Source organism: Oreochromis aureus, linkage group 2, assembly GCF_013358895.1.
Source record: "Oreochromis aureus strain Israel breed Guangdong linkage group 2, ZZ_aureus, whole genome shotgun sequence".
Classification (NCBI taxonomy): Eukaryota; Metazoa; Chordata; class Actinopteri; order Cichliformes; family Cichlidae; genus Oreochromis; species Oreochromis aureus.
This window is the reverse complement of record NC_052943.1, coordinates 14,330,310-14,356,780: the sequence shown is the minus strand read 5'-3', so window position 1 is coordinate 14,356,780 and position 26,471 is coordinate 14,330,310. Positions and strand designations below refer to the sequence as shown.

Here is a 26,471-nt window from a genome sequence, read left to right as displayed (position 1 = left end):
TATCTAGATAGATCTAGACAATACTTTAGTTAGTATTTTGTGTTAATACTTGCTTATTACTCAGTAATAAAGTTGCATTCTCATTAACATGCACAGTCCACAACTTCCCTGTCACAATAATACCTCTCCCAACTAAGGAAAGACAAAAATGATTAGGAAAAAAACACATTGTGGTTTGAGCGATTTGACATTACTCTGAACAAAAACCTAACAAAAAAAACTGTCGAGTGGACATTTAAGATAATCAGCTTTGGTTAAGCTGCTGCAACATTATAACTGAGGATTTCTTTTTGTGCCAAGAATAATCAATCAAGAAGGTTAAACAGAAATATGAACCAGTGTCAAATAAGTTTTACACCCATGGCTGTATTTCATGTTGAATTATATTACTGTGGGGATTCATCTTATAAAATTTGACATGAGGAATTATGTGCCTTCTGACAGATAATATTGCTTTTTGGCATTCAGATACTGCAAATACGTTCTTCAGAAATCCTCAGAGACAGTTAAATTAAGAAAACACATTGTGTATTATACAGTGTTTTCTCAATAGAAAGAAAATAAATGACTCCTCATTTCATAGTGAATTAAGAAAAAACAGCAGCCTGTGGTTTTTTTATCCGCTGCTAAAAACAAGTATTATTTGGTCTAAACTTACAATGGAATCATCTGGTGAAGTCCTTGTCTTCGGGGATGAGGAGCACAACATGGAATCCTTTGAAGGGAAACAGTGAACAGGTGAGGGAAAAGCACATAAAATCATGCCAGAGGCTAAACTTGTTAAAATGCAACAGCCATTTGTTGTATGAGGTGATGTCAGAGGGACAAAGGTAATTGGCGGTAACATGATGTTGGTCATGATGATTTGACCCCCTGTGACCATAACCCTTTTTGACCCCTGTAAAAGAATCTGTTAGAATCTACTGGAAGCTATTTAGGGACAGAAACCCCATTCATTTCACCACAGCAGGAAAGTAATAGCTTGGCAGTATGTGATTAGTAATTGGTAACATTACACTGATCCCCGTCTGACAATGAGACTTGCACCTGCAACTGTATTTGCTGATATTTTAGTTCTAAAGTTAAAGAAATGGCAATGCTTTGCTAATACCAAATAAATGTTCTGTATTGTTTAAATTGGGTACTTTGAGACAAGGCATTGATATTTTTTAACTTTGTTTATTGTTATCTTGTTATTTCTTACATTTCAAGCATTCGAGCTATTCATGCTACTAAGATGGTCTGTAATACTCATAGCCCATAGTAATTATTTCTGTATTTATAAATAGAAGTTGTGAAAAATGAAAGCAAATTCATAACATACTTTTCATCCCAGAATATGTCTCAGCTTTTATATGCTGATATCTCAGGAATGTCTGAAAAGAATTCAAATCTCAGATCATTATACAAATGTGCCATTGTTACAGTAGTCCCTCACTGAAGGCTTTGTATAAAAGCGAACAGTGCCCCCCTCTTGCTTTCAGGTAGATTCCTGGAGCACTCTGTCTACAGCAAACAGCAGAGGCATCTGTGGTCCACGTATACCCCAACATCCACCTACTGTACATCTCAGTGCGAACATCTCTCCAACGCAGTGCGGCTTTAAGAGAACCGGGGCTCTTAAATCTGAGCTTGGCTCCTCCTTCCTCCATGATGTCAGTCGGAGGGAGAGCGAGAGGGAGAGAGGTGGGCAGCATTGAGGAACTGAGTTCATACAATACTACTGAGACATCTACAGCTTAGCAGACAGATACGGTGAACCGCCTATCCCAGCTCCTGTAAGTGATGCTGCACTGAGGCACACTTTGATCCAACTCCACTGGGGGGGCGATGCGCTCTCTGCATCCCGCATTTAAGAGTTTTTTTTGGGGAGAGAGCGCGTACAGCCTCGAATCAGTCAAAACAAGTGGTTATAACATTAAAATAGGTTTAAGCTTTCACTTCTTCATCAGAAGTCTCTCTCTGTTTTTTTTCGCCCTCTTGGATTTAAGTTTGATGTGCGGTTTAAGAGGCTTTTAACGCACACACGTGTAAGTTTGCTGCCAGCTGGCGAAAATAGGAATTTCAAGGCAAATTAGGCTAGAGAGACAAAGTTTATGTAAAACAAGCGTGGATCACTGCGTATCTCCGCCTGTGGGATTGTGAGCCCAATACATCCGAAGAGGAATTACAGCGTCCTTTAAGTTGATCGCTGTGCATGCCCTTTTTCTCTTGCACGCGAGGACCACATTTTTTTTTTTTTTAGCACATGGATAAGTTTTTGTAGTGGATAACATTTTTTTCTACGCTTCTTACCGATTTTGATGAGGATCCTTTCTGCCCGTTTCCCCCACTTCACATTAATTCATGGCACTTCTTTTTTGTGAATCAGTGATGTCTCTGCGCGACGGTACACACGGTTGATTTTTTTTCATCTTATTCGAACGGAAAGGTAAGCTTCGCTGTTATATACTACTTTACTGTTAAAAACAAAATGCATTTTACTTTAGCGCTCTCTGAATATAGGCGCATATGACCGCTCTATCCTCTGTGCGTATTTGGAGAGCTCCATAGCCTAATTTATTTACTCTGTACGTACTGAAATCTCGGTAAGGGTGAGGACATGAAGTATATATATGTATATATATAATCAGTGACAACAAAATAAACTGGACGAAAATCGGGGACTGTAAAGCCTAAAAGGTAGTTCGATAGTGTTGCGACAGTGGGTCATTTTGACGCTGAGTGGGTTTTCCTAGAGCTGCTCCAAAGATATAACAGGCGTCCCCGTGAACCGAGTGTAAATACAAATTATCCATTTACACGGTGCATCGTGGAGCATCTAAGCAGAGTTGTCGCATTATGAATGTGTACCGCGTGGCTGGTCACGACTTCGGGCTTTATTTAGTCTTGCTCGTTGCTGATCGCTAGATAGATAGGCCTACTTTCCAAGAGCATCCAACAACAGGGACTTTTCAGCGCAGGTTTCTCAACAGCTTGGCCGCTAAGCTCGGTGCGTGGGTGCGCGGCAACAGCGCGCTCCTGGTCAAGCGGTTTAGCTGTCACAGACCATAACCTCAGGGGCTATCATCCTGTTCACACTCCGACTCGGGGGGAGAGGGGGAAAAAGCAAACACAGAGTGAATTTGTTCGAGGAATAATAGTTCAAATAGTCAATATGAATTCCACTTCTTCCTAGAATTAACCACCACGGTTGGCTTTTGTGGATAATTTGCTATGCCTGACCCGCATGCATATTATTATTGTGGCTGTTTTAAGAGGCCTGTTAAACTCAGTATTTCGTGGAGAATAACTTCAAATGGTAATGTGAAGCTCCCCGAGATGTGCCAGATATTTTGGCAATATCCTCGGCGGTTTATATTAAAAAGGGAGTCACTGGGTGATGGAAGCAAGGTATTTACTTTATTTGCAAAACACAAAAAACTATTTTGTCATTCATATCCACATTTTAAAATCGCCAAACGCAACTGAACCAACTGACTGTAGTCTTTAACATCCTTGCATGACATGTTCGAAATTTGTTTTATGGCTCTTAGAGGTTGAACTACAGCACTACCGAGTGCTGAGTTTTGGGAGTCATTAACTTGCTCAGGGACACACTATGTGTTCTGAAGAGCTAATACAGTACGTAACTGTGCTGTCAGGGATTCTTACCAGGAATGGTGTCTTTCTGTATTTGCGTTCAAACTCCTTTCACAGTTATAATTAGTTTATATAATACAGTTAATTAAGGATTTCTCCACAATTTATGTTCATTCTAGTTCCTCTCTTGGGTGACTTTCTGATGACACACTGTAGCAGATAGCAGAAGGTGTCCTTTTCATTCTTCATCAACTATGACTTATTAAATTTGACTACCTGTATAAAATGTGTCTTTTCTGAAATGATTTCAGAATCCATAATGGAAAACTTTTGAAACATTTTGGCAGCGTCTTTTCACATCATTAAGAGAGACATTTATATTTTAGCACTTATTCATGATAGTGAATTTTTTCATAAGTTTTTCATAAGTTTTATTATTTTGATGGTTTCTCTATTTAGGTTTTAATTCAGGATTAGTCAACCCAGACCCATACATAAAAATTAAATGAGATTTTAAAATGTACTTACAAGTTAAATTTAACTTGAGAGATGACGTAAAACTGCACCAATCCAATCGATCACTGATTTAGCTTTTAGATTACATTTCCATGTATGGACTGCCCTCTTGAGGTCCATGATTACAACACTGAAATTTAGCTTGTCATCTTGGAAATAGCGGAGGTCATTTGTTTACCTGTATAGTAAAAGTCTTCTTGTGCTAGTAAATCTAAGTATTAAAGTGATTCAGAGGTGAATATGCAGTGGCTCAGTCAGCCAAACAGCATTGCTTGAATCTACTTAAACATTATGCTAGATATTATGAATCAGAACTTTTTTTATGTAGTAGGTAACCCTCTTTTTTAGTTGAATTTCACTTTACATACATTGTCGGTATTATTTCCATATTGAGGATATTTTTTCTTGCACTGTATTACCTTGCACCACAGCTTAGGCAATATAGACATTGCTGAAGTTTCCCAAGAGAAAACAACTTTTGTTCCACCACCATGTGAAGAGAATTGGTCTAGCAGTGTGGACTAAAAAAGAAATGACTGATCATGACAGAAACCTGGTCTGTCAGGCTGTCAGCGATCCTTAAAGCTGTTAAAAGGGAAAATGCTCATGACAATCAAACGTATTCCATCTACCGGTGCCCTCTCTTTAAAATCTCTTTGGATCCACAGGCAATATTGATATACAACTGTGGTAAAAACCTGGCTTTGACAGTTAAAGGACTCCAAATGTCAGAGTAACTACACTGAAAGTTTCCAATAAGGGTATCTTTTAGGGGTGAAGGTAGGAGGTGGCAGTAGATGTATGTCTCCTCTCCCGCTGCTCCCTTCAGCGGTTGCAAACCACAGGAAGACCTGTCCATCACACTGTCGTGGAAAGTGATCTCGGGCCAGCCTGCTCCTCTTCGCTGTGTTTCCCAAGAGGGAGGCTTGAGTTTGCCTACTGGATTCAACCTGCTGTCTGGGGCTCAAAATAGCATTTCAGCAGACTAGTGAAATGTAAGCAAAGGAGACACTCTGACTGACACCTAGAATCCCCCTCCTCTTACTTTTTCCCCCTCCAGCACAATTCCTTTCTCACCTAGCTTATCCCTTATGGACAGGTTTTTAAAGAAGTGTGACAAGTGAAAATCACTGCAGTTGTTGGAAAATCATGGTTCAGAGAAAAGATCCCACATCAAATTAATAGAATACCAGGAGTAAATATGTTCAAGGGCAAGGTGTACCTCTCACTTGTTAAATAGTTAATATTGTAACTTCATCAGTTAAATAGCTACAAATGTATATTTATCCTAATGTATATGTATATCTGGAATAGAAAAAAGAGCGCATTTGCAATACCCATTAGCAATGCAAGGGTGTCTTGCTTATTACTACATTTGTACTCCTGCATGTACTGAATGAAAAACATACTACACGCCTTCATCCTGCAGCACATTATTGTCACTTACCAGAAAGAGGAGATCTAGATCATGCTTTGATCTTTTCTGTTTTTTCACTTCAGCGAATCACATCCCATTTAAGGATGTAATTTAAACTTCATTATGCGTCGTGCGAGCTCAGCCTTGGACTGCCTGGCGATCATCACAGTAAAGCAATTGCTGCTCACTCTAAGAAAGATGCACACTTCAAAGTAAAGTGTGTCACGGTTACTAATAGGATATATCTCATCGATATTTTGACGTGACAGTACAGCACTGTTAATATTGCACGTGTAGAATGAGTAACCCTCACACAGATCAAAGTCATCTCGCTTTTTTTTCCCTGTTCAACTGTTCTTTAATGAGTCTCGTGCGACTGCTTTGTGAAATGTGGGAAGTCTGTGTCTACACATTTCATGAATGCCTTGCAATTGTTGGAGATTCAAAACCAGCTTAATTAAATTCTTATTTTTAATCAATTCCCCTTTGTCAGCGGGCAGAAAGCTTCAATAGCTATGAACGCTGTTGCCTTGCCAATTTAGAGGACCCCTGTAGTGCAGTTTAGGTAGTCATACTTTTTCTACAGAATACTGTCCCACTCATATAAATGGATGGAAATTTTATAAAGTAGGTAATATTATACCTGGATCCCAACGAGTCGGGTATGCGTGCAAATTTAAAGCAGAAGCTGTAAACTGTTGTGTCGTGGCTGTCATAAACATTTGCCATCCTTCGAAGCAAATGTGTGTTTGATTTCAAGGCAGCCGCCTTGTGAATACAAATCGATATCTTGAGGATATTCATATAAGGTTAACAAACACTCACTGGGAAAGTTATTAGCTGTTAATTGTGGTGCAATGCAGATGGGTGGTTGAGGCTGTGGGGTGGGGGTATGCTTATATGACTTTACCCTTACATGTGGATTAAAAACAGACCATAATATAATGTTCTTGTTCCGCCAAAAAAAAAATCTAGCAAAGAAGGATGCACTTTTGTAATAAGACTTAACTTCTGCCTATTAGTGCATATGTGGCAAAACCTCAGTGGAGACCAGCGCAACTGTGGGTGACACTACGGAATACAGTCTCTTGAATAAATCCAAGAATGTTAAATGAATGAACTCATAGAAAATGTTAGCTAGCAAATCACATTACACACAGAGTAACTCACTTAATAACAGGTAAGGGTTCAGGGGGCAACGCATATTTGGTGTCACTGGGCAAACAAATTCATAATAACCATGTAGTATATTAAATTAAAATGCCCTCACAGAGATCTAGTCTCCTTCTCCTCTCCTATCCTCTTTCTAGGTTTTCAAACAATAGAAAATTTAGCCTGTGACTGCAGACTTTAGTATGTTAGTAACCTTATTAGACCAAATCAGGTGAGCTGTACAAATTAGTATAGTGAATGGAAAAGCCAAGATAGGAGGTATAACACAGTGGCGTAATGTGATGAGCAGGAGTAAACAGGGTTTGAGTTTTTGTAGCATATTGACATATTTTTAGCTTGTAGTATGTGCATATGTCCATGTGCTCAGAACCGAAAGGGGGGAGCTGCAGGAGGGCTGCCGTTTTTAAAATCTGGCATTTTTTTTTCCTGCAACCTTTTCTCACTTTCTGCCTACTGCAGCTTTAACCAGTGGAAAGCAGTCAATATTTATGCTACAGTATGTGCTGAATTGTAAGGTATTACTCAGTATCGTCTTCCGATGATCTACCTGGATTTTAGCAATCGAGGATCTTGCGCTTTGGCAAGCTTTTGTACTTGTAAAAAAGAAAAATGTATAACAGACTCAAACGAATTGGGACTCTGTGCTTGAAAAGTTATCAGTGAATATTGTTAACTTATGTGAAATCAGCCTCACTGTGTTTTAAACATTTTTGCCTCGCAAACAGCAAACTTTGTGCAGTTTAAATTTAATGCTGGAGATAAAACATTTGCTAACATGTAATGAAGTTCAGATTAAATTTCTCTAATTTGACTAATGGTGGCTCCCGCAATAAATAATTTCACATTGTTGTTTCCTTCCACTGCTCTTACTCAAAACAATGCTTTTATCATACTGTGCTAGTTTACGCACACACAGACGTTCATGAAATATTTGAGAGCTCGATTGTTTACATTCCAAACAAATGATACTCTCCATTAATAGCTGCTGTCAAGCGGTACAACTCCAAGTGTCTGTGTGTGTGCATGTGTGTGTGTGCGTTCATGCATGGAAGCACCAGTGCTTAAGGCTCATTTCTGCTTTTTCCAAATGAGCCAAAGCCTGCGTGTGGATGCGCTTTATAAGGACACTACTGTAGCATATTGACTTAGACCGACTCATATATGATGACGGGACAGCAGAACGGTGGTTAGTACTGCTGCCTCAAAGCAAAAGGGCGCCTGCGTGGGTTCTCTCTTAGTACTCTGGCTTCCTCCCACAGTCCAGAGACATACAAGTTAGTTTAATTGGTGATTCCAAATTGGCTGTAGGTGTGAATGTGAGCATGAGTGGTTGTCTGTTTGTCTCTCTGTGTCAGCCTGTGATAGATTGGCGACCTGTCCAGCATGTACCCTGCTTTTGCCCTATGACAGCTGGGCTCCAACCCCCCACAGCAACCCTCAATTGGACAAGCGGTTAGGGAACTGGATGGATATAAATGAAGCTTTTATCCATTTTTCTGGTTCTTTTTTTTTCAGGCAAAGTAGTTTGTTAACAAGCTTTGAAAGCAAACTATTTCATTGTAACACTGAACCTAACTGCTTTCATACTTCTCAATAAAAATATTAAATGGTTCATTACGGCGATGAAATGGATTGATGGAATGCATGAACTACTAACCTTTACGTGTCCGCTTGCTCAACGGATGTCATCAAAGGTTAATTGTGTAAAACTGCCATTAATTTGCTCTCAAAGACATGGGAAGGATGTTGGCTCATAACTAGTTAGGATGAAGAGGTCAAGTTGAAAACTCTCCATAAGGGAAAATAGTACTAATTACAGCAGAACTTGAATACCGTGTAATTTTCTGCACTGACATTGTGCGTTCTGTCTTTCTCTCTTCTTTTTTTCCCCTCTGGCTCGTCTGTCGTGACAGATTTGCTGCAGTGAAAGTGAAGCTCCCATCTACTCTTGAGTATGGACTTAGCAAGTCAGGCTCATGTGCTGGTGGTCTTGCTCACCTGTGTGGTCTTACAATGCCAGGCCCAGGAGAGGGACTACACAGTGAAGGAGGAGCAGCCGGAGAACGTCCGAATTGGGAATCTGCGCAAGGACCTGGACCTGAACCTAGACCCCAGCATCAGGCTATCCTCGCCGTTGCAGTTCAAGCCTGTGTATAAAACGGGCGATGTGCCTTTGGTGAGGGTGGAGGCTAACACAGGGGAGATCTTTACCACCAATCACAGAATTGACCGGGAGAAGCTGTGCTCCGGGGTCTTCAATGAGAAACGCTGCTATTACGAGATTGAGGTGGCAGTGCTTCCGGATGAGATCTTCAGATTGGTCAAGATCCGCTTCCTGATTGAGGATGTGAATGACAACGCACCCCTTTTCCAGTCCACTGTAATAAACATCTCCATCCCAGAGAACACAGCCATTAACACACGATACCCAGTGCCCTCAGCATTTGACCCTGATGTTGGGATCAATGGGATCCAACATTATGAACTAGTCAAGGTGAGGATTAAGCCTGTTTCATCATTGATATCTAAAAAGTATTGTGTTGTGGTTTTTGAAATCTTACTAATGTTAAAATGGAAAATCGAGTAAGGTGGTATTTCCTTATACATACAAACTTTCAAGAGATTATTGGAAGTATTGGAAGAATCAAGTTTTTTAAATATCTGGTTCAAAGTGTATTTTATAATCAGCTTTTTCATTAATGAACCTGAAATGTTTAACAGACTTCCGACGGATCTGTTGCTTTTTGTTGGTTCTAAAATGATTTCGGAAGTTGAATTTGATTCTTTTACGAATTCCGATTTTGTTTAAACGTTGACTCACTGTGTCTGAGTCCCTAGCTCTAATGTATCCCTGTTTTGTTTGATATGTGCTGAACTCTCACCTGTAACAAGTTCATTAATTAATCAAACACATCCAGGTATCAGAAAAGAATTTCCACGTAAAGATTTCTTAACTTCACTATAATACTCCATGCTGGCAGCCTAAACTAAATGCTGTTTCTTCCAAATTAAATGGAGTAGTAAGTGACTGAAAGAGAATGGCCCGAAGCACTGTGTTACTGGAACAGCGTTCAGGGTACACGTTTACTGAAAGGACTAAATAAAATAAATATACTTTAATTGTCTGTTAGGTATACAACTTTCCGAGCAGTTACAGCCACACATTTGAGAGATCAAAAACGATTGTAGTAATTTGTTTTGGAGAAACACTTTTAAAGAGCAAACACACAATAGAACGTATGAAATTAATTGTCTGACTTTCTTCGAAGCAAGCACAATATTCAGTGTTCACATTATTGATTAAGCTGTGACAAACTCTTACGCCTGCAGCATGCCACCTGTGTACATCAGGTCTGAATAGCTGACTATTTTTTAGTTAATGAGCTCTTACACCCTTTTTCTTTGTCAGTTTTGTAGACTTCATTTAATACGACTCAGATTCTGCATTAGCTGATTCTTCAAACCCTTTATAGTGATGTAGAGTATAGTGCTATAGTGTATATATGCATACTGCAAATGAATTCACAATTTGCATTGAAAATATGACCTACTTTTTCATACAGTGCAATATGTTGGAGAGTCTAAAAGATTATATACCAGCCATTAATATCTCCATATGTTTTTCATTAGTACAGAAGGCTGTAAAAAGGGTCTGTTTTCACTGTGTAATAACAGAGAACATGTAGCAGAAAGTGCAGACACAGCATAAACTGCATGTCCAATTTCCAGCAACAGGTTACATATGCTAAACATAGCACATTAAAGCAGGTGTAAAGGAATAAACTGTATTGTTGTAATATGCATACAGTACAGAACTAGGAAAAGCCTTTTTTCTGCACTGTAATATTCTTTGTTATCTAATGAAATCAGTTCTTAGTTGAGAAATGTAAGATATTATCATGTGTTCTTCATTTACAGTCTAGACAACACTTAAGGCTTTGCAGATAAGTAGTGAAGATTACATGACCACATAAAACTAAATTATATAACTGTAATAATAACAAATGCAAAAAAGTTGTTGTACTTAAGGGAACGGTGTGAGGCAGCATGACAAGTCCATCGTGGAGTCTCAGATGACGTTAACACTGTGTAGGAATGAACAGAATCATTGCTGTCTGTGTCTGCCTTGAATACCAATTTGCATTTTTAAAGAGTCTCCCCACTGCCAAGACCTCTCCAGTGCAATGTCCTGAATTGTTCATGCCTGGAAAATCACCAACCAAATGTTCTGCTCATTACGATGATCATTTGCAATAATTTTCTTTGCCCTTTCCACAATATGGAGCTTTCTAAAAACTGTACCTAGGCTGTGGTTGTGTTATCTTTTGCAGGAAAGTCTTCTTGCAGCATCCTTGGCTCCACAGCCGCATTTCGGTACTTCTCATTATATTCTCATTGTATTCAAGATTAATTTGCTTGTATCCCAGGTTCCATATGAGTAAAACGACGTAGGGTGAAGCATTAAAGTGAGTTGGATGCACTTTCAGCCTTTGGTATGTTTTATTTCAGCGGTGAAGTAGAAAGCCAGGGGTTTAGGGGGGAAGGAATGTGTAAGCAATTCCTAGAATAGCTCTTGGCCGCTAAGCCACCCTTGGACTATCTTTGTATGGTCCTGTGAGATTTGTCTCAGATGCTCCCTCAGAATGATAGTTTGCCCAGTTTTTTTCTCGTGTTGTACAGGGCACAGTGCTAAAATTGCTTCCATTGTGTAGCACAATGAGCCATACTCAGTGGTGTGTCACTCCACATGTAACTTGGCTGAGTTGTCAATATACAGAAGAAATGAAAGAAACATGGTGGCCTTTTTTGTGCAACTTTCTTCTTTTTCAAAGCCAAGAGGGACAACGGGTAATTTCGTCCTACACAGTGCTCCAGCTCCACATATAATGGTTGGTAATCATACTTTGAGCGAAACTCCACCATCAGTGCAGCAGTGTGTTACGTCACCTGAATTGCATAGAAGTTGTCCTAAGAAATGGTCAAGGTCAGAGAAAGTAATCACATGCATGGCTGGAGAAGAATCCCCCACGAAGGGAGATTTGATCACTACATATTCACAGGATAAGTCAGGTCAACACAGAAACGTACTCAGGACTAAATGAGATTTTAGCGTTTGTTTTCCTCTTGCTTTTTACAATTTCAAAAGTTGGCACCGTTCTTTATTCCAGGGCTTGGCGCTTGACATGTGCTCTTGCATTCACGTCAGCATCTTTCAGTAGATTTAAAACGGAATATATTTTGTTTAATTTTGATTCTGTCACAAGCTTGACTATGTTCCACTAATAAACACAATGTCTGTATTTAGGGCATTTATGCTTAACCATATTCCAACAACATATTTTGTCTGAAGTTATTTCCAAGGCCAATCCACTATTTCTTTTTTACATTTCTAACTGAAATATACCTTAGATTTTGAAGCGGAGTAGTCTTTTTTTTTTCTGGTACTCCAAGTCTGAGCCTGACCAAATTCATTCCCAAACTGATTTGAAGATGCAAAATTTATTCAAGCTTCATTCCCATGTAGCAAGAAAAATGTGATTAATTCATTGCATGGCGCCTATAGGCATTGAATATTTGGGTGGAGAACTCACTCTCAAGCATTTCTACTTTTCATTAGCATCCTATTTTGACACATTTTCTTCTTCTAGGGGTTGACAAAAAGAGGCAAACAATTCCTAGGTTCTTTTGTCTTAATTATATGCATGAGATCATGGCCAGGGGCAAAAGGGGATGAGGGATAGAGAGAAAGAAGGAGAAAGAGAAAGAAGGAGTGAGAGAGAGAGAGAGAGAGAGAGAGTTTCTATCCGCATTATAAAGAGGTGCTATAGCTTGTGATGAATACCTCTGCCTATTTAGTCCCATCCATGGGCATCACCGTGACTAGAGTCTTCCTGATATATTCACAGCCCAATCTGAGTCTCCTCTGAGTTTTAATAAGGTCATCAACTTGAGTGAAAGATGCATCTACTGATAATCTGAGGCACTGTCGGCAAAATGGGGTTCAGATTCATCCTTCCCTCATCATCTGCCACCTCTACTTCTGTCAGTGTCCCTCAATCATTTTCATTTAAATTAGCCAACTCTGATTAGATTTTGTACTTCACAAACCTCACATATACCGTGCTCTAATCCCCCCTCGGCTTCCAAAGAACCTGTGGCCCTATAATGTGGGATGAAAGGCAAGTCATCAAAGTTCAAGAAGACATGTACCTGTACGGAATATGTGAGGTGGCAGAGCGAGGCATGGTCTAATGTGCACACTTGACCGTTTAGAGAGCTTTGTCCTTCTCACTCAGCCTTAAGGTTTCCAGTGAGTGATTCATGCTAGTATTTGGCCTTTTCTTAGCCTGCCCTAGATCTTATCACAATCCACCAGACTAATTCTGCATTCAGGAGGATGCACAGCCTGAGAGATAGCTCTCCCCAAGTTATTGAAATGCGGTGAGTGCTGCCTTGTCAGTTGTAAAATTGTGTGGAAAAAAGACAAAAGCATAGAGGAAACGCCAGCTTATAAATCATTGTGCAGCATTCCCTTTGACACATGCTAACTCAACATCCTACTATTAACATCGGGCTTTGCGAAAATATCAGCGTGCAGCTATACTGTGCCGAATCTGCAAACTATTCAAACGACCGAGGATTGAGGAGATCTGTATAGCTCGAGTAGTGCTTAACAATACAGCCCCTAGAATGTTGTCTTGGACTTTTCAGTTAGAAATACTTCTGCTGGGTACATAAAGATTCAGCAGAGTTTATCCATAAGGCAATTTTTTTTTTGCAGTTCCACGCAGAGTTTTATATGCAATGTCTGCTTATCCCTATATGACTTTTGCTTGCCAGAAGGATGACAAAATAAGGTCTGAAAGATCATTGCTGCAGTGTTGGCTGTTTTAAGTAGTTCTGTCAATCACTGACATGTTGACAACATTCCCTCTGCAAGCAATTTTTCAGAGTACACAATAATTTACATGCTGCAGCTGCACGTTTTCTTGTGTCGGCTACAAAGCTATGTTGGCACAAGGACAGTTCTAGATTTTGAAACCTACTGAGGACTCTTGTGCTCACAATTTGGTTGAAGTGTTTCTCCCTTGAATAAGCAGAATGTATATATCTTAATCTCATTTGATAGCTGTGCCTAGACAGAGTAATCTCTTCCAACATTATGTGCAGCATGAAGCTTATCTCTTTAAAGAGGATGCTTTTTCTTGTTTTACCATGAAACTGCTTCTGACTGAAAGAGCTTCAAAGGGCTTCTTTGTTTCATAATGTGCATGCAGCTCATTCATGGGCTTGATCGTCTTCTTATTTCCTTCCCCTACTCTCTCTCTCTTTCTCTCACTCTCTGTTTTTTTTCCTCTCTCTCTCATACTAGTATGCTATGGTATGGATCCATACCATGTATTTGTCAGGACTACGAAAATGATGAACATTAGTGCTAGTTTTTTTGGGGGGGGTGGAACGCAATTACTCTTAACATTGAGTGCCAGGTCCTCGGGTTTATCATGTGGATTATTCATGTATTTGTTTTTATTATCCTCCAGCTTTACTTTTGCCTAGATTTAGCTCTTCCTGAGTGAAAAGCATTTCTAATATGCAGAATTTTTGATTGTCTTTCTTTTTATGTATAGAGATTTCTTGAGGCGTGTGCAAGTGCTTTATTGGTGTGTCTCTATTCTTGGCTGTCTCTCACTCCTATGTCAAACTTTAAATGTTTATAAAGATGGCTGTTTCATTTTAACTTGAGACTGTACAGAAAGGTTGAGTGCAGTCTGATTTTATTGATAGTAGCAGAAACCGGATGATGAGGATAAAAAGGTAAACAAATCCCTTAAAGTAGTAGTTAGTCGAAACAGATCATTTACTAAAAAATGGTCATTTGAAAAGGATTTATTACCAAGTATTTCATATATTGTGGGGGATGTGTTTAGAAAGTGTCAGAAATGAACAAAAGCCTGAAAAAAAGCTGATGATTAGCATGTTTGCACATTTGCAGGGACCCAACTGAGATGAGCAGAGCAGAGCAAAGAGCCAGCTGCCTTTGTTGAAGAATTTCCCAGGCTGTTTAACTTGACATTCATCAGAATGCATAAGAAGGGCTACAAAGGAACCTGAATAACCTAAGGAGAAACCTCAACAAGATGTTTGTTGTTATAAGATAATTGAAAAATCTGCAATTTAAGAACAAAAATGCCCAAGGATGCCTTGGAATTGTTATCACATATTTCTTTGTTATTACCCAAGTCAAAATGTGATGTTCTTAGTTATGGTACTAATATATCAGTCGAGTCTGGTTTTATTGAAGTGGCTTAGCAATTTTTGCACCAAATGAAACTCACACTGTCTTGTGCCAGACAGTATAAGGGGTAAAGCCCCCAAAAAACAAACAAAGAAACAAAAACTTAAGGATAAAATACTGTGAGAAATGTCATTTAAAGTTAAAAACAATGAGTGGATATGTAAAATGCTATTTAACACTAACAAGCTGGTTTCATTTTATATCCATTATTCAAATAGGTATATAAAATCAACACCTACAATTAAATATATTGTCCTATCTTTGCAGAGTGTCAGTGAGTTTGGCTTAGACATCATTGAGACGCCCGAAGGTGACAAGTGGCCGCAACTTATTGTTCAGCAGAACCTGGATCGTGAACAGAAGGATACCTTTGTCATGAAGATAAAGGTGGAGGATGGTGGCAACCCTCCCAAATCCAGCACAGCCATTCTCCAAGTCACCATTTCTGACGTCAATGACAATCGCCCCATTTTCAAGGACAGTGAGCTGGAAGTCACAGTACCAGAAAACGCACCAGTGGGAACATCGGTCGCTCAGCTTCATGCCACGGATGCAGACTTGGGTTCCAATGCGCAGATCCACTTCGCCTTCAGCAACCAGATCTCTTCCTCGACTAAACGTCACTTTGCCATCAACAGCTCTACTGGACTTATCACTGTGAAGCAGCCACTGGACAGGGAGGTAACTCCTGTTCATAAACTCATTGTCCTGGCCAGTGATGGCAGCTCCACCCCTTCCAGAGCCACAGTGACTGTTAATGTAACAGACATTAATGACAATGTTCCCTCTATAGACACTCGCTACATTATCAACCTGGTTAATGGAACTGTTCTGCTGTCTGAGAATGCACCTCTGAACACCAAAATAGCCCTAATTACTGTTACTGACAAGGATGCAGATCTTTATGGCAAAGTAGCTTGCTACACTGACCATGATGTTCCTTTTCGATTGAAGCCTGTCTTTAATGATCAGTTTTTACTAGAGACAGCTGCTCCTCTAGATTATGAGACGACTCGAGAATATGCAATTAAGATAGTGGCCTCGGATAGGGGGACACCTCCTTTGAACACTTCAGCTATGGTCTTAATTAAAATCAAGGATGAGAACGACAATGCGCCCATCTTTCCCCAGCCAGAAATCCAGCTTTCCATACCGGAGAACAATGACCCCTCTACACAGTTAATAAAAATAAGTGCCACTGACGCAGACAGTGGACATAATGCAGAGATTATTTATACTCTCAGCCCTGATGCACCTGATGGGTTTAACATTGACAGACGGTCAGGAATTCTCTCTGTTGGCAAACGACTGGACAGAGAGAAGCAGGAGAGGTACTCATTCACTGTCATAGCGAGGGACAATGGCTCTACATCCCTGCAGAGCAATGTCACTGTCAAGCTAATTGTCCAGGACCTTAATGACAACAGCCCAACTTTCACACACCCTGAGTACAACTTCTATGTGCCTGAAAACCTGCCTCTCTATGGAACTGTTGGCTTAATCACAGTAACGGATGCAGATGCAGGAGATAATGCTGTTGTAACTTTGTCCATTTTGAATGGGAAAGACAATTTTATCATTGACCCCCAAACTGGCGTGATCAAACCCAATATTACCTTTGATCGGGAACAGCAAAGCTCCTACACATTTATGGTAAAGGCAGTTGATGGAGGACAACCTCCAAGCTCCTCCTATGCCAAGGTCACTATCAATGTAGTCGATGTGAATGACAATCGCCCTGTGTTCGTCATTCCGTCCTCCAATTACTCATATGACCTAGTGCGAACCACCACCACCCCTGGTGCTGTGGTCACCAGAGTGTTTGCCATTGACAATGACACTGGTATGAATGCTGAGCTGCAATACAGTCTTATTAGCAGCATCATCATTACATCTAGGGTCTCCCCTCGAGGTCTCTTTGCCATCGACAAAACAACGGGTAACATAACACTGCAGGAGAAAATAGTTGCAGCTGATCAGGGGCTGCACAGGCTGGTAGTCAAAGTCAAAGATTTAGGCCAGCCGGAGTCATTACATGCTATTGCACTCGTTCACTTGTTTGTAAATGACTCTGTGTCAAATTCTACCTTTATACAAGAGCAACTACGAAAAAGTATGGAGACACCATTGGATCGCAACATAGGGGACAGTGAGGTAGCGCCTCAAGCTAACGGATATGTGATTGTCGTCATAGCTATCATAGCAGGGACCATGACTGTCATCTTGGTGATATTTGTGACCGCTTTAGTGCGCTGCCGACAGACACCCAGACATAAAGTAGTGCAGAAGGGCAAGCAAAGTGGAGAGTGGGTGTCACCTAACCAAGAAAACCGTCAGATCAAGAAAAAGAAGAAGAGAAAGAAGCGATCTCCTAAGAGCCTCCTCCTGAACTTTGTGACCATAGATGAATCCAAGCCTGACGACCCCACGCACGAGCATGTTAATGGTACACTGGATCTCCCTGTGGAGCTAGAGGAGCAAACCATGGGGAAGTACAACTGGGCAACCACGCCGACCACCTTCAAACCTGACAGCCCCGATTTAGCCAAGCATTACAAATCTGCATCCCCTCAGCCTACATTTCAAATCAAACCCGAAACACCAGTGGCCCCAAAGAAACACCACGTGATCCAGGAGCTCCCCTTGGACAACACATTTGTGGTGGGATGTGACTCACTCTCCAAATGCTCATCGACTAGCTCCGACCCATACAGTGTCTCAGAGTGCAGCTGTCAGGGGGGATTCAAGACTGCGGGGCAAAGCACCAACCGACAGGTAATTCATGACTTCCTTTTTAAACCCACCCACACTAGTCCCCACTCACGCTCCCCTTGCTGTCCTCTGGTAGGTGATGTTAAAGGGGGTGGGTGGGAGCATGAAGGAAGGGGATTTACCTACACAGACCATGACCATGTCTTCATGAATGTCATTTCCACCTAAAAATGGGAAGAAATGAAACAAACAAAAATGAAAGAAAACGTAATTTGTTGCAATTAATGCAGCAAACCTTCCACTGTACTGTTGTTAATCCACCCTGTTTTCATTTTGACCATTTAAATGCAACCATAACTGTATAATCATTTACCAAAAAACATGCTCAGCTTTCAAAATCCAATCTTTGAGCAACGGAAGCAGAACAACTACAGTGGCTAGCTGTTAGTAGTACTAGTAGTTGCCGGCGGTGCAAACTGGGAGATGCAGCAACTCTGAATTTGAGTTATTAGGATGAATGAAGCTGTGACTATTTGGCTAACATTGTCAAAGGCACAAGTGTGAAAGTAAAAGTGCAAAAAAATAAAAAAAAATTGTGCTAAAACAACTTGATAAAGAAATCCCATTTTTGTGGCTTCAGTCGTGAAAATATTAAGTCCTAGCTTAACTGTGCCAGTGATGCTTTGTGGGAGTGAAACTCATTTGAATGCCAAGGTATAGCAAAGGGCTTCTGATTCCCTAAGAGATATTTGCCAAATGTGAAGTGCCCCAATAAATAAAAACTGGCAAAGGGAAATAAATGTAAATCAGAAGTAAGGAGAGGTGGCCTTGCTCTGTGCTGACAGCCAGAGCAGAGCGCTGTGGGGAAGACTGAGTACTGTTTGGGGCGGGGGAGAGGGGGGGTCACAGGGATCAAGGTGACGCAGAGCCTTGAGACCAGTATACTTAAACACCAAGGGAGCAGTAAAATAAAAAAAGCCAGCCAGGCCAGCGTTGCATTTAGCCCATAAATGTCCTACTTTAATGACCCCAATTATTGTTATAAATGGCATATGTTGATTCAAATTCTTTACATTTTTTAAATGGTCTAAGGTTAGAGAGGACCACAACAAAGGTTTGCCACACTGATGTGTTGCAGTTTGTGTTCGACAGGACACCGAAGGGTGATGTTGTTGTATTTCTAATACACGACAAAGTAATATCATGTTGATATTTGACCTGCTATCACTCTGACGATGGAATTAATGACAGTTGATTGGTCTGTGCGTGGGGTCGTAATTTATTCATACCGATCTGTGTGTGTTGCCATAGTTTTCCCCTAGTGTCAAACATCCAGTTGATTTTTCTGGCTTTTCCAATCATTTCCTTGTCTTTCGTTTTGCTTCTTTTAAGATTTTTGATGATTCCCATTGTTGCTTGGTTGCACTGGCTTTCGTTTTTGTTACTGTTTTGATCATGACTATCACAACTGTCATTCATGCAATTCTGGGTCAATTTCATGATATTGCATCAATAATTGATTTTGTTTGAGGAGGTGCTCGCTTTTCTTTGTGTCTAGCATCATATTGCACACAGTTTCTCGATCTTTGGTTCACTTCTTTCTTTTTGCTCTCACTATGCTTCTATTTGAGATCTAGCAAGCTTTAAAATTCATCATAGCATAGTTGTGGCAAATGACTGTTGATCCTGTGAAGTATTGTACTTAGGCTAATTTATGAAGACACCCACACAGACTTGATAGTCATTCCCTTCATCCACCTTTTATTTGAAACCCTAGTTAAAAGCTATGCTCTGCCATGGTACATTATACATAAGCCTGCTACATGCCCCTGGTACCAAAGATTTCATCCATAATGTGTTTATATGACACACTGACGAGTTGTCAGAATGATTTTCCCCTCTTACAAGTAGTGGCTGCCCTGAAATATGCAGAAATATTCAGTCTGTGTTCAACCATCCTAAATTATTATCCGTTATGAATTTTATGCATCAAGGATTGAAATTGATTTCCACTCATGTTACTGATCAGAGTGAAGAATTTTTATTTTAATTTTTTCGCAAATAATTTCAAATCAATGAATATTTAATTAGTAAACATTCTGCCAAATCTCTTCGGCTATGGTTCTATCTGATTATTTCTAAGGTATATTTATCCACTCATCTAATAGAACATGGGTTTAATATTCTCATATTCTGGTATTGTATCCTACTAATATTTCAATATTAGCAAAAAAAAAAAATTGTTCTCATTGGTTTTCCTCAGCGATCCGTCTTTAGTTATGTTAAGCTGGCAATATATCTATTTTTTTCTCTCTGTCCCCTTGAGCAATTGGCAAGTGATTCCTCCCACTTTACACATTAGATTTCCCACAAGTTTAAAGTGTGCTTATTTAAAGCCTATGTCATAGAAAAAAATAGCATGAAGCTTTGCCTGATGAGAATCATTGGCTGCAAAGGTTAATTAAATGCACTAAAGGGTTAATCACTCGTAATACAGTATGATTAAAATCACTCTAATTGGTTTGAGAAAGAGGCTGATAAGAAAGAAGAAAAAGGCAGCTGTCCTTTAAGATTATCAGGAGTACCATAAACTAGCCTTGAGTGAGTCCTGTCCTCAGGATCCAAAGCGATGTGACAATAGATGCCCAGCAGCCCTGTTTGCTAAAGCGACATTAAAATTGAATCTGTTTGATTTGATCTTCATGTTTCTTCGAAGAAACTACATTTTCAAAGTTTTAAAAAGCACTTATGAAGAACACTTCAAAATGTGTGTGGTTCTTGATCTGATGTGGTATAAACATAATGTTGGAGAACTTGTATAGATCATTTGTAGTGTGGTTCTTGAAAGAAAAACTGCATTTGGTCTGTAAGTGGCAGCTATTCACTCTCTCTTCAGCTTCACTTAATAAAAAAACTCCAAACGCAAAGATCATAGGAAGTTTTCCCTGTTCTTCATCAAAGTGACACAGTTCTTTAGTGCATTAAAGTAATATCTAATTGTCACAGAAGAAGGTGAAAATGAAACATAGACAAAAAGCCGAGCCATGGAATAACAATAGAGAGGGAATGCGGTTGGAGATAATTATGGTTGAAGGTCAACAAAATGTTTCCAGGGACTTTACAGATGTAGCTGATAAAGACTAAAGCTTGTAAAAATACTTCAGAGACTACAGATTTGTGCCACCATATGGCTTCATTATACAGTAAGAGCTATAAATGCAAATCTGCTCTTTTCCCTCCCTTCTCTTCCTATTTTTTATGCATCTCATCATTTTCTTTTAACCCCTACCCCCTCGATATTAGAGGTCAATCTGCCTCCAGTGATGAGGAGCACTTGTGAGCGTATGTGATTTAGAGGAATCAGATCAAATGACTACCACCCTGCTTAAGTGATCTCAGACATCATCATGAATAGGTTGGCTAATATTTTCTTATGTTTGGCCCATAATTCTACGCCCACAGTGCAGGAATTGAGATTCACATTTTGTTAGTGTCTTCTGGTACCACTCCACACAGTACTGTGCAAAAGTATTGAGCCCTCCTTGATTTCTTGATTTTTTCATTCCAAGAAGCCAGACATTGTTCTCAATTTTAAAGGAATAGTTCTCCAGGCTTCCGGAAGGTCTTTCAAGGTTTTTCTTTGGACATTGGCTGCTTTTTTTCTCTCTTTTTCAGTCAAATCCCTCTACCTGACCAGTTTTAGAGGAATGTTTTATTATTATAGCATAAAAAACACATAACTCAAGTGTTGTCTCTACAATACAGGCACTTTTTTGCTTTAATGTTACACAAAAACATGGTGCTAGTGCTAGTGGACAAATGCTGAGGTATATCAAATTACACAAGAACTGGATTGAAACTCAGTGGCGACAGGTCTGATGGATTAATTAATCCAAATGTAATTTTTTTTGTTTCAAATCATTGTCAGTATGTACGTAAAACATGGTGGAGGCTTTGTCAAAATTGATTACTAACATAAAAAAGTGTCATCAAATTTTGATCCACCATGCAATACCTTCTGGAAAGCATCTAAATAGCAATGGCTTCATTTTCCAGCATGACAATGATCCCAAACACACTGTCAATAATGTAAAAATAAACCTGGGTGGAAAAGCACAGAGTGGAACACTCGGTCATGGATTGGCCTCTCCAGAGTCTGGACCTGTGTGGGATCATCATGACAAAGAACAGAACAAAAGGCAGCCGACATCCAAAGAAGAGCTTTGAATGTCCTTCAACAAGCCTGGAGAACTATTCATGGAGATGATTTAAAGAAATTACAAGAAAGCTTAAGAGAGTTCAGGCTGTCTTGGAGATTAAAGTTGGTCATACCAAATATTGACTTTGAAGCTGGTCAGAATTGTATAAACATTGTTTTTGCCTTATGTGCATACTGTATTTCAATGTATCTTTGCACATTTTTCAATAAATTTCCAATTTTCCTAGCAAAATATCAAGAAATTGGATGACCACAGTACTGGACATTGAATAAATAAACGTATTTTATAGATGTATTGGATAACAAAGGCAATATTAAACCTTATTTGTGCAGACATCTTTTATTTTTGCGGGGGAAGGAATGGGCCAGTCACACTTGCCACCTATAGTTTGATGTTTGATTGCAGGATGTTTGTGCTTAATGGTAGTGGGTGCACAGCCAGGCATTAAAGCTATGATTTCACAAGGTGATCAGTTTCAAATCCTTGCAACTGATTTTGGTTTTGTTTGTAGTAGATTTTTTTGGTCATTTTTTGCATTTTATTATTATTATTTGTTTATTTCTGTTGAGTCATTGTTGAGTCATTGCATCTGTAATCACTGTGCTTTGTTAATGTGAGCACTATCAAGACAGATTCTTCCCACTTGAGATATTCGCAGATATGTTGGTACCTTTGTGAGGAACAGCAAAATGTCATATTCTGTACATATCAGAGGACCCACTGGCAAGGGTCCGAAATAAAGACTGGGCCTAAATTGATCCAAATATTTTTTTTTTCTTTTTTGAGGGGAAATGAAGAGTGCTGCACTAGTGTGGTGGGAGAGAACAAAAGACAAATTGGGAGTGGTAATTGGATGAGATTGCATGCTCTGATAAGTACAGGAAAATGCACAAATGTGTGATACCTGTAGCATTCTTCAAGGAAACCTGACAAGATAATGACTTGATTGCCAGCCGTACCTTGAAGAATGCTTTATTTTTTTTATTTTTATTTTTTTTTAAATATCATCCACACTCTTTTTGGAGTTTTCTTTAATCAGTGTTCAACGTAGCCTCACACTGATAAGGCTACAGCATAGGCTGCTCAGAGCTCAATGATATTGTAACTACAATCTCCCTATATCTGTCTGTCTCTCTATATTTCAGGAGATGGCACTGAAACCACCACACTATGGCACACTCTGTGGCACAGGTACAGCTCGCTCCCACAGGATTAAAATCAATCTCTAGCTCCCAAAAGAGAGAAAAGAAAGAAAAAAAGAGAGAGGGAGAGGGCAGAGGGAGGAAAGGAGGAAGGCAAGAACTGAAGAGGTGAAAACAAGTACTTTACTGCCTCTACAGCCTCAAACCACCTCTTCACACAATTGAGCGAAAAGATGAATTTAGGGGGGGGGGGGGAAGAGGAGTCTCAGAAAAAAACAGACAATGCTTCATGTTGCTGCCTGAAACTTGACAAAGCCCTTCATGTGAATCTGTTGGAAGTTGGAAATGCTTTACTGAGTCCTCTGCTATTATTTACCTTTGTCAGTGGGGATGATATTGTATGCCCCATAATCTCCTCAAAAAATGTCCCACTCCAGCACCCACTCTGTAAAATAGGTGTCAAATACAGTCAGTAGATCTGTAAAGTATGTTTATATGTATGTATGTATATCTATCACAGAGTTGATGGTGTTTATATTTATTGATTGCCTTTTATTTGCTTTGTTTTCAAAACTGCCTGGTGGCCATTTTTATTTTCCTACTTTCTATTTTTTGTATCATTTGATGTTGCTCTATCTGGGCTTGCTCATGGAACTAATGACTTTTAATATATTTATGCTGCAAAGCCTATGATCTGTAGGCTTCCATCAGTATTGAGCCCGCTCACAGTGTATCATGTCTGTCACCCTTCGCCTCTTTTATTTCCACTTTTGCAACTGATTACATTGTTGGTGACAAGTGTGGCTGATGTTGCAGATGCATGCGTGGCCCTACAATACCAACAGATTCGCAGTGCTTTTTAGCTGTGCTACCGTTCGCCATGCTGTTATTACACTGGTAGAAATGGTAGGACAAGTTTAATACTTTGAGCTAAGCCACAATCACAAGGGACTAACTGCTGGGGTTATAATCAAAAGCTGTTTATGTAGGGCAGATTTGAAGAGCACTAAGCCTAACCTTTTGTGTGTCGCTTACTATTTCGAAGTCAGAACTGATTTAACTGTTGGGACCCATATTAAAATGACTCCAGATGGTAGGGAAAAAAAATCGTAATTATAATCCTCTGGCAGTCATTAATATTTCTTGGGTTCAAGCAAAAAGTGCTTCACTTTGTACACTTATTTACACTGAAAAAAAAAACAAAAAACAAAATGTATTTTCTGATGAGAAGAACACTGAACACCAAAATAAATAGGTACTCCAGGATTGAGTTTAAAAACAAGCAATAAGTTAAGATTTGATTAAAAAAATCCACTATGATGCACTTAATACTTATTATTCAGAGCAACGCTTTTTTCTACTTTTTCTCCACTCATAGGACCATCATGACACATTATGTCTTATTGAATCATTTCTACCGTGCACACCAGTAACTGGCTCGATGGGTTTGCAGCGTTATTGTTCAATAATCCTGTTAATTGGTAAGCTAAACGTCTTTAATAGGTAAGGCCTAAAAGGCAACTTCAGTACAGAAATATAAACATAGAATTAGAGTAATTAAAATGGACAAAGTCTGTGTAGTCAGTTAGAAATGTGCGGCTTGACTTGGCTAGGTGCTGTTTTCCCTCCTATATATAATTAAATGAAATGACTGCACAGACAAGATGCCTTTTTTTGATTTTGTTCCAGTCTTTAATCTGTCATGGTTGTACAGGCTGTGTCCATTTTAAAGCTTTTAATTTTATGTGTGTCACCTCTTTGTAAGGCAGGTTGTTATTATTTAAGGAGGTATATTCATGTAATTATGGTATCAAATGTATTCACTACTGCGTAGGAGCCACAGTATGAAATATACATAGCATCCTAGCACTGTGTAATAATTAGATTTGCCTGATCTTTGGGGAAAAGACAAAAAAAAAACATGCAGGGGAAAGCTTTTGTCCTTGTAAGGGAGACAGAAACCTCACTTTTATTCAATGTGAAGTACAATATGCACCTTACATGATCTTTGTAATTGACTTTGATTTGCCAGTGTGGAGAAAACTGTAAATGTTTTGTTTATGTATGTGTGCGCTTCTGAAATTTATTAAAGTCTTTTGCATTGTATTGCATATTTCGATGACTCTTCTTATTCATTGTTTTAAGCATCCAATATTAGTTTACATCACACAGTTTTCTGCACACGATGCCGTGTCTGCCTGATGAGAACAGTAAGACTATAATGAGGCCAGCACATGTTGTAGAATAATTTGTTGTTTTTCTCATATACACTTAGTTGGTGACATTAAGTATTGGTAAAACAGGCTGTGGCCTGTAAAAATATGTGTAGCTGTGTTGGTTGAGACAGCATTAATAGGTCAATTTCAGCCACAGAAAAACACCCATGTTTCTTCTACATTTTGCAACAGTATAGCATTTAAATAGGTAAAAGAAACAAAAGAAAAAAAAGATTTACATCACTAATTAGGAACAGATTACAGATAAAAAGTTATGGAAATTTCGAGAAGAACGCATCCTTTGAAGTGCAGAGACAGAAAACAGCCAAACAGGAGCTTTTTTTGGACCAACACATTTTTTTTTATTTATCTTCCTTCCATGAGAGCTGATAATGATCATTTGATAAAGATAACTCTGCTCTTATGATGTACAGTAGGGCACGAAAACAGGGGTTTACACATCTGAGAGAGACTGATGCTAGAAAGTACAATAACCACTGCTCAAACATTGTGTTATGTGGTGTTTATGCGGATTTGATCCAAAAATACAGACTTGAAAGGCATAAAACAAAGTCTGAGTCGAGACAACAGGAAATGTTTAATTGCTTATCAAAGTTACTTCATAGTTTGAAACCAAGAGAGCTAATCAGTTCCCGTGGGAAAAGTGTCCTTGGTGATTTGAGAAAGTGGTGCACACTCAAGAAAAGCGTTCTCCAATGGAGAGTGCATAAATGTCAACTTTCTATTAATAGATAAATGTAAACCTGATAAATGCATCGTCTTGGCATAAAAACAGAGAGCGTAGATAAATTATAAGGTAGATGTATCTCTTTGAGGAACATAAATTCAGCTTGATTTTTTTTTCTTTCATATATAATTAGGCAATACATGTTTTCAGATGAACCATAAATAAATTTAACAGCCAACCATTAATGAGTCTTGACATTTGTTCATGAGTGGTATGTGTTAGATGGAGTTTTCTTCAGCTTCTTGGTGCAAAGTCCAAATTAAGAAAGAAGAAAGGCTGAAGAAAAGGAAATTTATTCAGTGGATGCTGGGTTCTAGCTCTGTCTGTGAATCACTGTGTTTTTCTTTGTTTGTTTTTAGTTTTTTGGTTGTTAGAAAAGGCACATAAAATCCAGTACTTTTATCTTTTTATATGGCTATTAAAGCTCGCCCCATAGCTACATTACAGCG

General features: G+C 39.3%; 1 protein-coding gene across 2 annotated transcripts in view; it reads left to right on the top strand.

Moving 5' to 3' along the window:
- The first annotated feature begins 1,731 nt into the window (after nucleotides 1–1,731).
- Nucleotides 1,732–26,471, top strand: part of pcdh11 (protocadherin 11) — a 130,699-nt gene continuing 105,959 nt past the window's right edge. The window contains exons 1-4 of one of the 2 annotated variants that reach the window (XM_039618918.1): nucleotides 1,732–2,431; nucleotides 8,602–9,182; nucleotides 15,252–17,759; nucleotides 23,062–25,126. In XM_039618918.1, the coding sequence (XP_039474852.1) occupies nucleotides 8,643–9,182; nucleotides 15,252–17,759; nucleotides 23,062–23,145 (3,132 nt within the window). In that variant the 5' untranslated portion in view covers nucleotides 1,732–2,431; nucleotides 8,602–8,642 and the 3' untranslated portion in view covers nucleotides 23,146–25,126. Of the gene's footprint in view, nucleotides 2,432–8,601; nucleotides 9,183–15,251; nucleotides 17,760–23,061; nucleotides 25,127–26,471 lie in introns of those variants that run through there. The other variant, XM_039618914.1, reaches the window with a different exon arrangement.